Consider the following 16,183-nt stretch of genomic DNA (forward strand, 5'->3'; position numbering starts at 1 on the left):
GCAAGTGCAGTGTGACAATGGACATGCATGTGCAAGTGTGTGTGAGTGCGAATTTACTGGAATAGCGTAAGTGCGGTGACATTTTCTTTTTGTTTACAAAGATTTGGATCACGAATGCGAATGTAGACTGCTTCTAGAACTTTCAACTGCTTGAAACTACTTGCAGAACGAACAACACTGAACCAAGAATCATCATAACTTTCACGACACACGGGGTTAGACAACAAATGCAATTTAATTGCCGATGTATTCTTCTTCTTCTCACCGCCTCTGCCTCCACTTGGTTTCTGACCGCCACCGTCCTTCACACCATCTGCACCATCATCGTCATCATCGTCATCGTCCTCTTCATCATCGCTGCCACCTTCACCTGTCGTCGGCTCTCCCAGCAACTGACCACCGGGTTCATCATCGTCACTGCACACGTCGCTTCCACACTCCTCCTCCAGCTGCCGTCGCGTTCTCTTCCTGACCGGTCTTCCCTTGCCATTGCCAAACACCTGACAGTCGTCAACTCTTCCGCTGGCATCATCCATATCCGGAGAGTTTCGTTGCATCTTTCCAGTTACCTCTGCAAACCGAGCTGCCGCCAGCCGTTTGCTCCTTCTCAGCTTTGGTGAGTTGCGGTTGTCTGCGTCCGGCGTACCGGTACTCGCTGATAATGAAGATAAGACACAGTGTTCGTCTTTGTTTACATTAATGTTTGTTCCCGATTTCTGCGTGCTGTGTTGGTTTTTCCGAGACACCGTTTGTGGAGCAGAAGCCTCTGCCGGAACGGACAGTGGAGTCGGGTGCTTACGTGGTCGGCCACGCTTTGGTCGGGAGGACCTAGCCGCCTGTGATAATAGTGAGAGCGGCACGTGTTGTTTGATACGTTCGGACAGATGTTGAAGGGTCCTACCAACATACCGACTACCACATTGTCGGCATTCAAAGTAGTAAATGAGGTGACTCAATTGTAGGGTTGGTAGGACATCCTTCAACATCGTGAACGAACGGATCGTAGTGAACACGGTAACCACATTGGTGGCAAAGTAGGTTTTCTCCACTAGGGATTTCACCACACGGGCCGTGTCCCTCGACTCTTTCCCTTTCCAGGGCAAGCAAAGAAATACGCGGCACGGCAACGGTCCGATAGCTCGTTCCTTAACAACAGGTGTACTTGTTAGAAGCTTGTCGAGGAGCTGCTGCGGGTAGCCATTCTTCACAAATACGGAGCGTAGAAAATCAAGTTCCTGTTGTAGCTTTGTTGGTGAACATATGCGTTGTGCCCTATTTACAAGGTTACGAACTAAGTTTGACTTGTACTGGGAAGAGCAGAACGAGTCAAACATCATGTACTGCCCGGTGAAAGTGGGTTTACGGTATACTGTAGTCAATACACCAGTCTGGGTCTTTTCGACTAACACATCCAGAAAGTGCTATTTTTCTTACTATGCTTGTATCCTCGCTGTTCCACTCCAAGTGTATAAATCCTATTGTAGTTTCATCATTCTCTTTAGTCACGAATTCCATTGATAATTGTGACAAGAAAACGTTCTGGAATACATGATTCGTCCCCATGGTTGTGATATGAGTGCGCATTTAGTTATATTCATTGCATTATTAAGATTATTGTCTCCACGTCGCCTTTTTACAAGCTGAATTGACATTTGTGTATACTTTATTCATGCAATGCAAAACGGTGGAGACAATGTGCAATAAAACGATGAAAATAGGAGGAAATAGTGTAGAAAAAGAATCCTTATTTTTCTCTACAATATTTACTCCTATTTTCATCGTTTTATTGCACATTGTCTCTACCGTTTTGCATTGCATGAATAAAGTACAGTAAAACCTGTAACTAAAGACCACCGTGACTAGCGACCAGCCTGGTACTACCGACCACTTCGCCAGGCACGGACGGTCTCACATTCAAAATGCACTGTGACTAGCGACTACCTGCTGAACGCGACCAGCGACCGCCTTTTCTTGTCCCAAAGACGATTTTTGACCCGTAACTAGCGACCGCGATGTAGGAAATCAAATGTTGTTCGAAGCTCTTTCTTGAAATTTTGATGATTTTCCGTGGTCCTGAAAGGCATCTTTCGATACTACAGTTGAAGAAATGAACGCAGGTTATTTTTGACTGTGGAGTCGGTGTGGACTTCACTACACCTGTCAGAATTTCAAGCGCTGTCAAGAATAAACATGATATTAAACGTCTTGGAGAGGGTATCGAAAGCGCTCTCTGATCGATGTTACTAATCGGAGGAGAAACGAAGACTGAGCAGCTCTGTCACCCCAGTCATACAGACGAATCGACGATGGCATCAAGGAATCCAGAAACAAAGCAGCACCGCAAGGTCCTGATGCTGGAGAATCGCGTTCAAGCAATCGAGAAGTCGCAACAAGGACAGTCGGTACAATTGATCGCATGAACAAATTTGAAGCCCAGCGCAAAACGAAACTTCCACAGGGAACGTTTGACTCCTGGTTTCAGAAGTAGGAGCTGAATTTGATGTCCGCAAAAAAATTAATCTTCTCTCTCTGTCTCTCTCTGTCTCTCTCCATCTCTCCGTCTTTCTCTCCAAGTGTTGTTTAGCCTGAAATAAGAATGGCATTGCGCAAGTCTTGGGGAATTGTATTAGCTGCATTTTGATATACATATCATATAATGGGATCCATATATGGTCGCATGGTGCAAACCTCTAACTAAAGACCACCTGCTACTAAAGACCGCTTTTGCTGGCACCAAGGGGTGGTCGGTAGTCACAGGTTTTACTGTACAGTCATGTAATTACTTACTTACTGTACAAGTACCCAAACTGGCCAAAGACGATGATTGTACGGACCTACCACGGCTTCATGCACTTGTCTTCGACGTTCATCTGTCCCTGCGGGAATTTGCGGAAAAAACTCTCGAAAATTTGCGCAAGAAATTGCGGCAGAAAACAACAAAAAATGCGACGAAAAGTGCGGATTGATGCAGAACTTGCCAGGAATTCGCGGAATTATTCACAGAAAATTGCGGATTTGCGGGCCAAATCTCGAAATTTGTTGCATCGTATACATGACTGTATCTACTCCGGAGTAGTACGAGTCATACTGTGCAAATAACCTACAGGATCATGGAAAGCACTGCATGAAACATGTGAGATATAGTGCAGAAAACAACAAAAAACGCGGGAAATCGCGGATTTTGCTGAAAATCGCGGGTTTGGACCAAAATCGCGAAATTTGTTGCATCCGTGGAATCGCGATTTCCTGGAGGGACAGGTTCATGTACTTGTGCGCATGACGCGCGTGCATAATGGCACTTTCATCATCCGCATGTACCGACGTCATGACCGCTCTCGCACTGTACAGTCATAATCGTTATCGATCATAACGAATATCGATTTCATCCATAACGAGTGATATACGAGTAATCCGGTATAATCGTTTCGGCCCTAAATTTTTTTTACAGAATGCACCTCCTACTGATAGACCATAACAAAGAGAGGAGAAGAAGAAGACAAAAGAATAATGATTGAGACAACTAAGGACTAGAGTAAGGAGAAAGACAGACACCGTACAAGTAGGAGCTCTCAGGGAGCCTGGGCCGGTGAGGCGGGACTAGCAAGGCCGACCTAGGCCAGGCTAGGGTCTCGGCATGTGTGTACTACGGCTGCATGACCTTGGCGTTGGGGTCGCTAGAACTGCGATCGAGCTACAATGGCCACATGAGGTATGTAATCAAGCACGCTCAGGAGGTCATGATGGCTGAATCTTGCCCGAGCCTGCAGCCCAAGGGCCGTAGGCCCGAGGGCTGCAGGCAAGGGCAAGATTCAGCCATCATGACAGACAGAGCGTGCTTGATTTGATTTCTTACATCGCGAAGCAACATATTAGGGAAGGTCAAAGGTCGAAAGGTCGAAAGGTCGAAAAATTATTCCTTAAATGACGTCAAACGGTCCGAACATTCCCGAAATGACGTCAAACGGTCCTGAAACTCCCGAAATGACGTCAAACGGTCCTGATGGCCTGATTATGCCCGCGGCGGGAAGATCGCCTATTGGCCATGGCCCGGCAACGATCACGTGTCATGTAAGAATACATAATCCGCGGCTGCAATCCGCTGCATGGCCTTCGCCCTGGGGCCTCTAGACCTACGACAGAAGTAAAAATGTCCACATCTGTGCACAATCCGTTCACTTTGTCTTTGCCCTTTCAGTGTTTGGAGTTTGATAGTGCTGCTTCTTGTCTCAAGGTGCCTTGTATCGTCTTGTTCAGCAGTGCCGTGTGTCATCTTGTATCGCCTTTTGAGTTTTGTGTCGCCTTTGTACATTACTCATTAGTCTCGGCCCAGACACAGCGCCACAGCCCCACAGGTAAGGTAAGAGACTGTGTGTGTACTATTATTACTACTACTAGTGCCTACTCCTACACGTGTACTATTACTACTACTAGTGCCTACTATGGTATTATCTAACCTAATACTAGTTCAATACTAGTATTAGATAAACCTTGTTAATATAAAGTTGTTATAGTTCACACATATTGTTAGATTGACAGCATGAAACAAGGTGGAGGAAACTGTGTTCGGAAACAGTGACCTTGCTACAACCATCCACGGTTGGCAGAGCCCCGGTCCGTTGTAGGGTCCAGCGGATTCTGCCGGCAGAAAAATTGGCAGAATTCGGTACTTTTTCTGGTAAGTTTCATGCATGTTTGGTACATGGATAAAGAAATGGAGCAGAATTCGAGGAATTGCCCGCCATAAGGTTTGTATGGTTCTGCCAATTTTACTGCTTTTCGAGCAGAATCTGCCAACTTTTCGAGCAGAATCCGCCGGTCCCTACTCCGTTTGGACCATCTAAACCATAATATGGGTGTTGAACCCGGTTCTGGCCCTCATTATGCTAGGGGAGTTTTAGACTTCTCCTTCCTCCTGATACTGATAGTCATGTAACTACTTCAACCTGAATTGTTTTTCTTAAATCTTTATGTGGCAGATTCTGCTCGAAAAGCAGTGAAATTGGCAGAACCATATAAACCTGATGGCGGGCAATTCCTCGAATTCTGCTCCATTTCTTTATCCACATACATGTACCAAACATGCATGAAACTTACCAGAAAAGTACCGAATTCTGCCATTTTTTCTGCATTATGCGCATATGCCTAGACCCTACAGACGGTGCCGTCTTATTACAGGGAACCCTATGAATGAATGACACAATTGAACAAACTCTGAAGTGCGAGCCTAGTTCACATTCGACGGAACGTCGACGGTAAGGGACTAGTATGGGCCTATTGGGAAGGTTGGGGTGAGCTGTAAAATCTTGTACGATTGGCAAATTTGCCTGTTTGTTCTTCGACTCTAAAATAACCAAACATAATACATGATTACATGTACTCGTGTACATTGTCCATGGATCCGTGTATGTAATGTAGATGTACGTCATTGAAACTCAATCTCATGCTTCAAGTGGCAGTTAGTTGCCCAGATCACTGATTCACTGGCCATGGCCCTGTTCTGGCAGCTATCTGCAGCGCTGCATCCACAAACATCAGTGCAAAGACTGTGCTTTGCAGGAGCAGCGGCCTCCGTCACAGCCTGTTTTGCAGCCGTATTTAACAAACTCCATCAGGGCTTTGGGAGCAGGCTCCAGGGACAACCAGTCAACCTGGAGCTTGCCGTAAGACTCATCCTAAGTTTTCCTATTGAAGCTAAAGATGAGGTCCGTTCGCCATTCTTGTAGCCTTTCCAACTGGCAAAGCATACCAACCCGTCCTTCTTGGATGATCTGCTTGACTGTTGTGCAACTTATGAGACAAAGAAATAATTATTATGAAATGTACGAAGGATACATAGACAAGTTCGTGTGACTTTTATTTTTATTTATTTCACTCAACTCGTGGTTCATGATCAATTGGCACGCAAAGTGCGAGAGCGGGGTGATAGCCAACCACGGCAAGAAAAGAAAAGGAAGGAATATAGAAAAAGAGAAGAAAGAAGGATAGACAAGAATCCAGCAATGAGATCCTATCGTACTACATTATGCGATCGGAGTGCATTTTTAAAGCTGGAAAGACATGTTGATGTCTTTTAAAACATGCTGGGGAAGTTGCAGCCAAAGGCTGTAGGACAAAAACAGAGGAGAGTTGGTAAATGCGGCTGAATTAGCACGGGGAAGTGAGAGACTATTACGAGTGGACCGGGACAGAGAAAACCAATTGAATACGGAGAGATGAATGGGAATTTTACCTAGGCGAATTCTGTGGATCAAAATGCAAAGCTGCTGTTTGCGATTATCTTGCAGTGGCTGAGTATTGCTGATACAATAGAGCTCAAGACTAGGAAATAAACGCTGCTTGTTAAACAATATTTTAAGAAGAGATTTATGTTGGATTTCAAGTTTGTTCACAAGATGTTGACTTAGACTACACCAAGACAGACATGCATACTGGAAAATAGGTAATAGATACGAGCGATAAAACATAGAACGGCATGTATTTGGCAAATGAGAACGATGAGGATATAGTATGCCGAGAACACTACTACTAGTTTTCTTGCAAATATAGTCTACATGAGGAGCCCATGTTAGACAGTCGTCAATAATTATACCAAGGTGCTTATATTCATGGACAATTTCTATGGTCGATGAGCTGCCAGGACATGATAAAGACACATTACAGAACTGATCACTAGCACCGCTACAGAAGAACATCACTTTGGTCTTACTAGTGTTCGGTCTCAGCTTCCAAGTCGACATCCAAGAAATGGTGGAGGCTTCATCAACGTTTGCACGGATATTTTCGAAACCACCGCTTACTAGACTGCAGTAGGTGTAGAAGTAGTTTCCTGATCTCCAGTAAAAGGTAGCACCGAGTGGCCATCACCGAAAGACCTTGAACTACTGAAGAAACAAAATACAGTAAAACCTGTGACTACCGACCACCCCTTGGTGCCAGCAAAAGCGGCCTTTAGTAGCAGGTGGTCTTTAGTTAGAGGTTTGCACCATGCGACCATATATGGATCCCATTATATGATATGTACATGTATATCAAAATGCAGCTAATACAATTCCCCAAGACTTGCGCAATGCCATTCTTATTTCAGGCTAAACAACACTTGGAGAGAAAGACGGAGAGATGGAGAGAGACAGAGAGAGCCAGAGAGAGAAGATTAATTTTTTTGCGGACATCAAATTCAGCTCCTACTTCTGAAACCAGGAGTCAAACGTTCCCTGTGGAAGTTTCGTTTTGCGCTGGGCTTCAAATTTGTTCATGCGATCAATTGTACCGACTGTCCTTGTTGCGACTTCTCGATTGCTCGAACGCGATTCTCCAGCATCAGGACCTTGCGGTGCTGCTTTGTTTCTGGATTCCTTGATGCCATCGTCGATTCGTCTGTATGACTGGGGTGACAGAGCTGGTCAGTCTTCGTTTCTCCTCCGATTAGTAACATCGATCAGAGAGCGCTTTCGATACCCTCTCCAAGACGTTTAATATCATGTTTATTCTTGACAGCGCTTGAAATTCTGACAGGTGTAGTGAAGTCCACACCGACTCCACAGTCAAAAATAACCTGCGTTCATTTCTTCAACTGTAGTATCGAAAGATGCCTTTCAGGACCACGGAAAATCATCAAAATTTCAAGAAAGAGCTTCGAACAACATTTGATTTCCTTCATCGCGGTCGCTAGTTACGGGTCAAAAATCGTCTTTGGGACAAGAAAAGGCGGTCGCTGGTCGCGTTCAGCAGGTAGTCGCTAGTCACAGTGCATTTTGAATGTGAGACCGTCCGTGCCTGGCGAAGTGGTCGGTAGTACCAGGCTGGTCGCTAGTCACGGTGGTCTTTAGTTACAGGTTTTACTGTAATCGGCAAACCTGTCGTAGCATTTGGCACATTCTGTACTACTTAGTCTTTGTAGTAGATTTGGTACTCGAACCGTATGCGCAACGGATCTGGAGCTGGTTCATATCATCGGAGTCGAGTCATCGATCGCCGATGTCTTGCGGCGCCGATTTTGCATATGAACCAACCCTAAGCATGCGCAAGAAATAGAATCATTCTCTTTGGCCTCAACTTCTTTGTTGTCCGGTTGGCCATTGTAGCCGTCGACTAGGGCCCGACGTAGACCGGGCCCTAAATTGGATCACGTCACAGTCACCAATTTAGGCACCCAGGAATGACTCCTGACTGCTGTAATCTGAAGCTGGAGCCACATCGACGGCAGCAGCCTTACAGGTAGATTTTGGACCTGATGGATTTTTCGACTCGGATTTCTTCCGCAAACTCTCGCCACAGTAGATCATGGTAGATCTACTATGCTGTGTTTCCGCACGCTCGTGTTATCAGAATTTCTGCCGTATGTACATGACTGTCAGACATGTAGCAGATCGGTGAGGCGGAGGAGCTTGACGATCTCCGCCGACACCAGCTAGGTTGCCGAAAACCCGCTAGCTGTCGTCTCGGTTCTTACCGCAGGAGACATTCTCCCAAGACCTGCGCATAGCTGTCGTCCTGTGTTGTCTTTCGAAATACTGTAGTTCCGTGCTTCATCATGCTCGCGCGAATCATGATTCTCATCGATCCTGAACTTGTTCCGACGGTGTTGCATGGCGATGGTCTTTGGCGGGGCACTGGCTCGGGGAAAAGCAATCTTCTTCTGCAGTAGACCACTGATCGGCTGCACATGAGTACAGTAGCTTAGTGCCTAGTGGCTAGTCCTAGAGGCCTCGAGGAGGAAACCTTGCAGGAAAGAGGCAAGATTCATCGAAGACGAAAAAAATTCACGGTTCGCGTGAGACTCGGTTTCATAATTATAAAGAGGCCGAGTTTTCCGCATCCGTAGGAACGCCACCACCCTTCCAGGATCAAGGCGCAGATGCAGCTCCTAAAGAGAAGACGAAGCGCTCGCAATAAACAAAATAGCACCCGAAATGTCTCGTAAGATTTCGGGTGCAGACAGCAGACATTACGAGTGCCACAGAGAAAACCAACAAAGGGCTTTGAAGTCTGTCGCGTCGTCTCTCTAAGTCTTGCATGCAACTACATGACATTGTAGTGTATAACATGAAATTGTAATGATAATCACAATTCACTGGTTTGAGGGAAAGACACAAACGGGATAATAACAATAATCATAATATTCACTGGTTTGAGGGAAAGACTCGAGCGGGAAAAGTCTGAAGAAAAATTGACTGTCACCACCAGGACTCGAACCAGGGACCCTCGCTTTGAGCCAGCGATGTTCTAACCACGTCTGTGCTATGGTGTAGTCGTCATCCCATGGCATGGGCCCAGCAGAGACCGTTCAACATTTTCGTCAATAATAATAATAATAGTAATGAGGAAAAATATACAGTTTCGCATGTCACTCAAGCAGTCAAGGCATGAGCGAACGATCTGTTGACAGTTTCTCGCCATTGTTTACGGTCATGAGCTTGGGTCTGGGCGTTGCTGATGGCAAGTTCGACACTCTTGAGATCCTTTCGGACAGTGTCGATCCAACGCATTGGGGGGCGTCCGCGTGGCTTCTTGATGTCAGAGATGTCAGTGGCTAACATCAGTGCCTGGTATGATGGAGAGTTTGGGCCTTGTCGGACAACGTGGCCAAACCATAGATTTCGACTTTCTCTGCAAATAGAGGTACCGTTCATAGGGATGCTATTAAATCTGTTTGGGAGTACAGGTGATTATTGGTGATGTGATGAGGATGGTGGATATTCATGAGAAATTTCAGCTTCTTCCTATGTCATTCAGTATATCTAATTATTATTTGGAAGAAAGTGTTTTGGACAATGTCCAAAGTGTGGGTATCGGGGACCTGCCAGGTTTTAGGTGTAATGTAGAATTAGGTGACCAGCGGTCCCTGCACCTGCAGTGCGTAGATTCCTCCAGTGTCATACAGTGCGTAGATTCCTCCAGTGGCAGTGCCATACAGTGCGTAGATTCCTCCAGTGCCATACAGTGCGTAGATTCCTCCAGTGTCATACAGTGCGTAGATTCCTCCAGTGTCATACAGTGCGTAGATTCCTCCAGTGTCATACAGTGACTGTAAAATGTAATCTAAAATTCAGTATGGTGCCTGGTTTCTCCTCCGACTTTACTGCTGATTCCAATGGTGAAGATCCCAGGTTGTTCGGAGCATCCGTTCGCGAGTTGTAACAGCTTGAAGTTTGCACTAAATTTGGTGACATCATGATGACGTCAGAAACTTGCCCAGACTAGGCCGGATTTATGACGTCAGAGAGATAGACTTTGCATGGGAGTAGATGAGGAAACCAATTTCTTTCTTGTATCTCTGCAACAATGAATTTCATACTATAATTTTTTCCAGTTGGAATACCGGTAGGGTGCCATGTGTCCCATACCGAAGTTTTAAGAAGATCCAACTTCTTTGGGACAATAGGGCTTGAAAGTGCTACGTCACAGCATAGCAAAGCTAGGTCTACCCTATTTGAACATCCCCCGTTCTTTTCCTCCTACTCCACTTGGCTCCAACTGCCTCCCAGTGTTAGACAAGCTCTAGATATGCCCAAATTCCGTACCCTCGTCAGACAGCACTTCAGTATCTCCCAGTAAACAAAATCACAGTCACCACTTCCGCTGCATAGCTCACTGAGCATCCCATTGCTTTGTAAGTTGCTAATCCCTTCCCACTTTGTGTACGTGCTCTTCATTTTCTTTTTTCTCTTCTTCCGTGGTTGGTCTCACCCTCTCCTCAATTCAATTGGCTGTCTTGACATGCCACGAGGTGCAGAAATAAATAAATAGATAACAATTTCAAAAATTCAAAAACTGGATCCACTTAGATCCAGTTTATGTATGGATCCAAGCACACTTCAAGCGGTCTTGCTCACAGCAAGGTGATATAGCCAGTAAAATTTACTGGGTTGGCTAATGGGGGTGGGGTGACAACTGGTGGCTAAGAAAAAGTCACACCTGCATTCGACGCGTGGGTTGCTATGCACCCATACACTGAGGCAATAGCAAAGACACACCTTACTGGATCCAAAATAAAAATCTGATGTGAACTTACTACTCCCTGGCCGTTTTTGACGTCATCACTTTCAAGCACTATGAAAATTATAATAATAATAATAACACAGTTGCGCGTAATGGAACATTAATATTGTGCAACACTAATGTTCGGTCCACTGCTGTCTTGATGAATCTTTCCGTTGTTCTAGTTCAGTATCATTAGTTGTAGACCATCGCTCTCCGTGCCGGTTTGTCCCTTGCCCGCTCAGTCGCCAGGTCGAGATCCCGCACTGTGGTGAAAGTCATTCCGGTCTCTCTCATGTCCTCCGCAACGCTGGTTGCCAACGTCTTTCTTGGGCGCCCTGGCCGGCCTCGGGAGTCTTGGGTCAAGTAGATGCCCTATGGAGAGCCAACATACTGAAATTTCCTCATCTACTCCCATACAAAGTCTTCCTCTCTGACGTCATAAACCCGGCCGTGTCTGGGCAAGTTATTGACGTCATCATGATGTCACCAAATTTAGTGCAAACTTCAAGCTGGTATAACTCGGGAACGGCTGCTCCGATCAACCTGGGACCTTCACCATTGGAATCAGTGCTTTTTTCGCTACATGTTGTGAAGTTTTCTTTTTAGGCTGAACTTCCCCTTTAAGTTACTGTATAAGTAGAAATGTTTCGTTCACGAAATCTTTCGTTACATCACTCCACCAGCAGGCTTGTCATGTACTACATTTCGTTGTTAGTCGAGGCCTGTCACCCCTAACGTTCAGAAAAAAACTTTAGTTTGGTACAAACTTTAGTTATTTCGTGCCCCCTAACGTGTATAAGGCAATAAGCAAAATCAGCGAAGCGGACATTGGACGTAATCATGTACAATATTAAAAGATGTATAAAAAGTTGGAAAAAAGTTTCCGAACACGTTTTCTAGAGACATTCATCAGGGAAATACGTCTCAATACTGAAATCTAGCAATAAACAACGATATATATGTGGAAGAGGACGAAATGCAGTATGTGAAAGAAAATAGGAGAAAAGAAGGTGAAGTGCAAAAGACAAGAGAAGTGTGAAACTAATAACATAGGTGAGCAGGTGAGAAATAATAACAATGTGAGACTCAGAGAGGGTGAAGTGTAAGTAGTACGCTCAAGGGTATGTGGGTGGGTGTATGTGCGTGTGTGTGAATGCTAAGAGAATAGTCTAAGTTTAGTGACATTTTCTTTCTGGATGCATAGGTTGGGGTTATGTTTGCGCATGAAAACAGCTTCCAATACTTTAAGTTCACTAAACCTACGAGCACGGCACAAAACTGTGAAGCAAGAGTCATCATAAACTGAACGGCACTGACTGTTGGACAACAGGTGTTTCTTTATTGCGGATCTCTTTCCAGTATCATCACCCTCACCTTGCAACTGTCCACTGTTGGCCTCAACATCCGCGTCCTGCTCTCCGTCACTGCCAGTACCTTCATCGTCCGTGGTCTGCCGATCCTCATCCTCCGTCAATATTATTGTCACATCCGTTGCTGCTTCAGGTACGTCCAATGTCCGCTTCGCTGATTCTGCTTGTTGCCATATTAAAGTTATTGTCTCCGCGCCGCTTATTCCTAACGAATATAGCGAAAATAAATTCCAAACGAAAATTTGTACTTATACCGTATACAGAAAGTAACGTGTTATATAGTAACGTGAAAAGCGTGTACTTACCCCAGCATTCCCACAAAAACTATCAAACACGTCCTGTGCCGTATGCTGACCAGGTAGTGCCAGGTATGTGTTGTACAGTGCACTCTCAGTTGAGGAGCCCCCTTTCGAACCCAGACAATCTTTTCGTGATTGGTCTCTTGTATAGCCAGCCCAAGGTAACGAGCACGTGCAAACTTTGCTTTACTTTTTACGGATTGTAGATTTGAAAATGGCAACGCCTGCTCCGGCTCCTGCAAGCCAGGACAACGCACAGGCTACAGCAAGCCAGGCCAACGCTGCATCACCGGTTGCTGCCGCTAGCCAGGGCAACGCGGCATCACCGGTTGCTGCCGCTAGCCAGGGCAACACGGCCCCACCGGCCGCTGCCGCTAGCCAGGGCAACACGGCCCCACCGGCCGCTGCCTCTAGCCAGGGCAACGCAGCCCCACCAGCCGCTGCCGCTAGCCAGGGCAACACGGCCCCACCGGCCGCTGCCGCTAGCCAGGGCAACGCTGCCCCACCGGCCGCTGCCGCTAGCCAGGGCAACACGGCCCCACCGGCCGCTGCCGCTAGCCAGGGCAACGGGGCCTCACCCGCCGCTGCCGCTAGCCAGGGCAACGCAGCCCCACCGGCCGCTGCCGCTAGCCAGGGCAACGCAGCCCCACCGGCCGCTGCCGCTAGCCAGGGCAACACGGCCCCACCGGCCACTGCCGCTAGCCAGGGCAACACGGCCCCACCGGCCACTGCCGCTAGCCAGGGCAACGCAGCCCCACCGGCCGCTGCCGCTAGCCAGGGCAACGCTGCCCCACCGTTCGCTGCCGCTAGCCAGGGCAACACGGCCCCACCGGTCGCTGCCGCTAGCCAGGGCAACGGGGCCTCACCCGCCGCTGCCGCTAGCCAGGGCAACGCGGCCCCACCGCCTGCTGCTGTAATCGACGGTTTGCAGGTAAGACTAGTATCATACATGTAGCTACAGTTGCACCCTCCGGTGTAGCTACAGTTGCACCCTCCGGTGTAGCTACAGTTGCACCCTCCGTTGTAGCAACAGTTGCACCCTCCGGTGTAGCTACAGTTGCACCCTCCGGTGTAGCTACAGTTGCCCCCCCCCCCCCTTCCAGCACCCTCAGCTGATGAATGAGAAGAAGTACTGTGTTCTCTTTTCAATATTGATTTCTAGCATGCATTTACACCAGATATGATGCTGGTTTGGAGATACGCATGCATTGTGTTGTACATTGGAATGGCCACTTGAAAGTACTGAAGTACGAAAAACGCAATCTTACGAACTTTGAGGCTCCATGAGCACAACAAAGTGGATACGGGACCGCCGGAAGCAGTTTTTGATTGGTCCGCTAGTTTCAGTGCCTTTCATACACTCTGTGTATGACATGGCGGGTACACATGACCTCCGGGCCATAGCAATATACATGTGCTGGTGGTTAGAATGTTGGTCCGGTGAGAACTTGACCAACCGGACCGGTTCCGGCGGCCCTGGAATACATATCTCCGCATCTCAAAGTATAATGCAGTCGACTCTAATTATTACGAGCTCGCATATAGCGAATTTCGTGATTTATAGCTAACTCTTGTCTATGTCCCTTTTTGAACCCATACAAAATTGACCCTTTATAGCGAGCATTTTTCTTTTATCGCGAACCAAATTGTGTAGGGCCTCATGTAAACCAAGTGCGTGAACTCATACTGTCATTGGTCACTTGCCAGTCATGACTTGCTGCATGTATAGTGTAAGTGCATTTCTGTTCTTATTCCTGTAGATGCTGAGGCCAATGCAATTGCCCCGTTCACGTGAGGCACAGGTAAGCACCCATTTTGCTGTGCCTTCAAGTGTGACATCTATAGTCAGACCTCGCTTAACCGCACACTGATCCGTTTTCCACAAAATTATCCGGATAGGCGAGGGAACCGGATAACTGAACTACGTTTATGTTGGATCCATCACATATGCTGTACATCTGTAACCAGCTCTTTTCTTCCGAGTCGCGAGGGATCCGGATAAGCGAGGACCAAGCAAGGTCTGACTGTATCACTACAGGTCGGAAGGGGGGGGGGGGTGAGGAGTTGCTCTACGTAATTATTTATGAAAATCCGTACGTCATACGCGCTGGGGAGCGAGGGCAATTTTCATAACTAAAACTCTCCCTGTGTGTAGGAAAGCGCACTCCTACGTTCGGTCCTCCGCAGCAGGACCTTTTGAAATATCTTTCTCATGTTCTCGCACAAACAGTCCTGGGCCACACCACGTACACCGGTTGTTACCAAATGTCCACCCAGGCGGGCATCCGATCAGGGATAATCAGGGATGCCGATGATGCCCTCCTGGGTGAACATTTGGAAACACTGGCTGTGCATGGTGTGGCCCAGGATGACGGTTTCCATGTTACTGCTTGGAGGGGAAGTGAAAAGATGACAAGCCTGCAACTGAGCTTCAAAGTTCTAAAAATATGCCCACTTAGTAAAGTCATGATATTCACATATTTTTTGCTGATGCAAGGCCACGTGCCTGGTTGTACACGAGCAGAGTAAACATGGTCAAGGGAGAAGGAAGGTGCCAATCGGCTGTCATGTGAATGAAGGGTCGAGCATGATCGCCGGAAGGGGCTTTCTCCGTGGAATAATAGAACACTTTGTTTCAGATTTACTCTCAGTTCAAGTAATATGCCTTTATTCCCCAAGCTATGCAACAGCCGCCATGGCCTGCGTGGCAAGTGAAAACATTGAAAAAATACAATCTGGATCCATTTCAAGAACCCAGGAGCCTGTACCCGCTACTTTTCGTAGTTGGAGCGCTCTGGCACTAGAGCGACTAGCTATCCTAATGTCTGTGGTGCCTCCTTTGCACCATGGCTGGTAGCTCAGCCTACTTAAAGCTTATACTTATCGCTGGACTGATGAGGCCGTTTTGGCCAAAACAGCTTGCTGTCCACAGCATTGGGTAACAAATAGTTACATTACGCCATGGTTCTACACCTGTAGCTTATTTATTTTTATTTTTATTTATTTTTCAACACAAAACATGGGATTCGAACCCGCGCACTATCACCCTGCATGCTTTCCCTTGCTACACTTTGCATACATACATGTCCTACTTGGTCGCTTCATGTTATGATCCTGCCATAGAAGGCCCTGCAATGAAGTTGAATGTGTTAGCCAGCTACACTGTAGCTGTGTTTGACACGCTAGCGGTACGGTACGGAACCAATACGGGATAGCACGACAGGCATGGCACATCATGTGACGATGGCTCCACACACACACACACACACACACACACACACACACACACACACACACACACACACACACACACACACACACACACACACACACACACACACACACACACACACACACACACACACACACACATACACACACACGCATACTGCCCAAAAGCCAGGACCCTGGTTAGCGCCGGATGCTACTAAAGTAATATCTTTGCTTAGCTTCAGGAATAATAATATCTCCCCTCCCGTTGCACGTCCTCTCTCCCCTTCCCACCCCCACTCCCTCCCTTTTTCAGCCACACAT

The 16,183-nt window shown here is 47.0% G+C and overlaps 1 protein-coding gene across 1 annotated transcript; it reads left to right on the top strand.

Annotated features, from left to right (window-relative positions):
* Nucleotides 1–4,011: 4,011 nt before the first annotated feature.
* Nucleotides 4,012–14,451, top strand: LOC135830429 (circumsporozoite protein-like; the record flags this gene model as incomplete). The annotated part of the gene is given in 5 exon segments (XM_065342686.1): nt 4,012–4,068; nt 4,196–4,352; nt 12,340–12,483; nt 12,856–13,580; nt 14,410–14,451. Coding segments are annotated over 5 exon segments (1,125 nt in total), but the record flags the coding sequence as incomplete, so codon positions are not given.
* Nucleotides 14,452–16,183: the final 1,732 nt, after the last annotated feature.

Source organism: Sycon ciliatum, unplaced genomic scaffold (assembly GCF_964019385.1).
Source record: "Sycon ciliatum unplaced genomic scaffold, ocSycCili1.1 SCAFFOLD_287, whole genome shotgun sequence".
In the NCBI taxonomy this organism is placed as follows: Eukaryota; Metazoa; Porifera; class Calcarea; order Leucosolenida; family Sycettidae; genus Sycon; species Sycon ciliatum.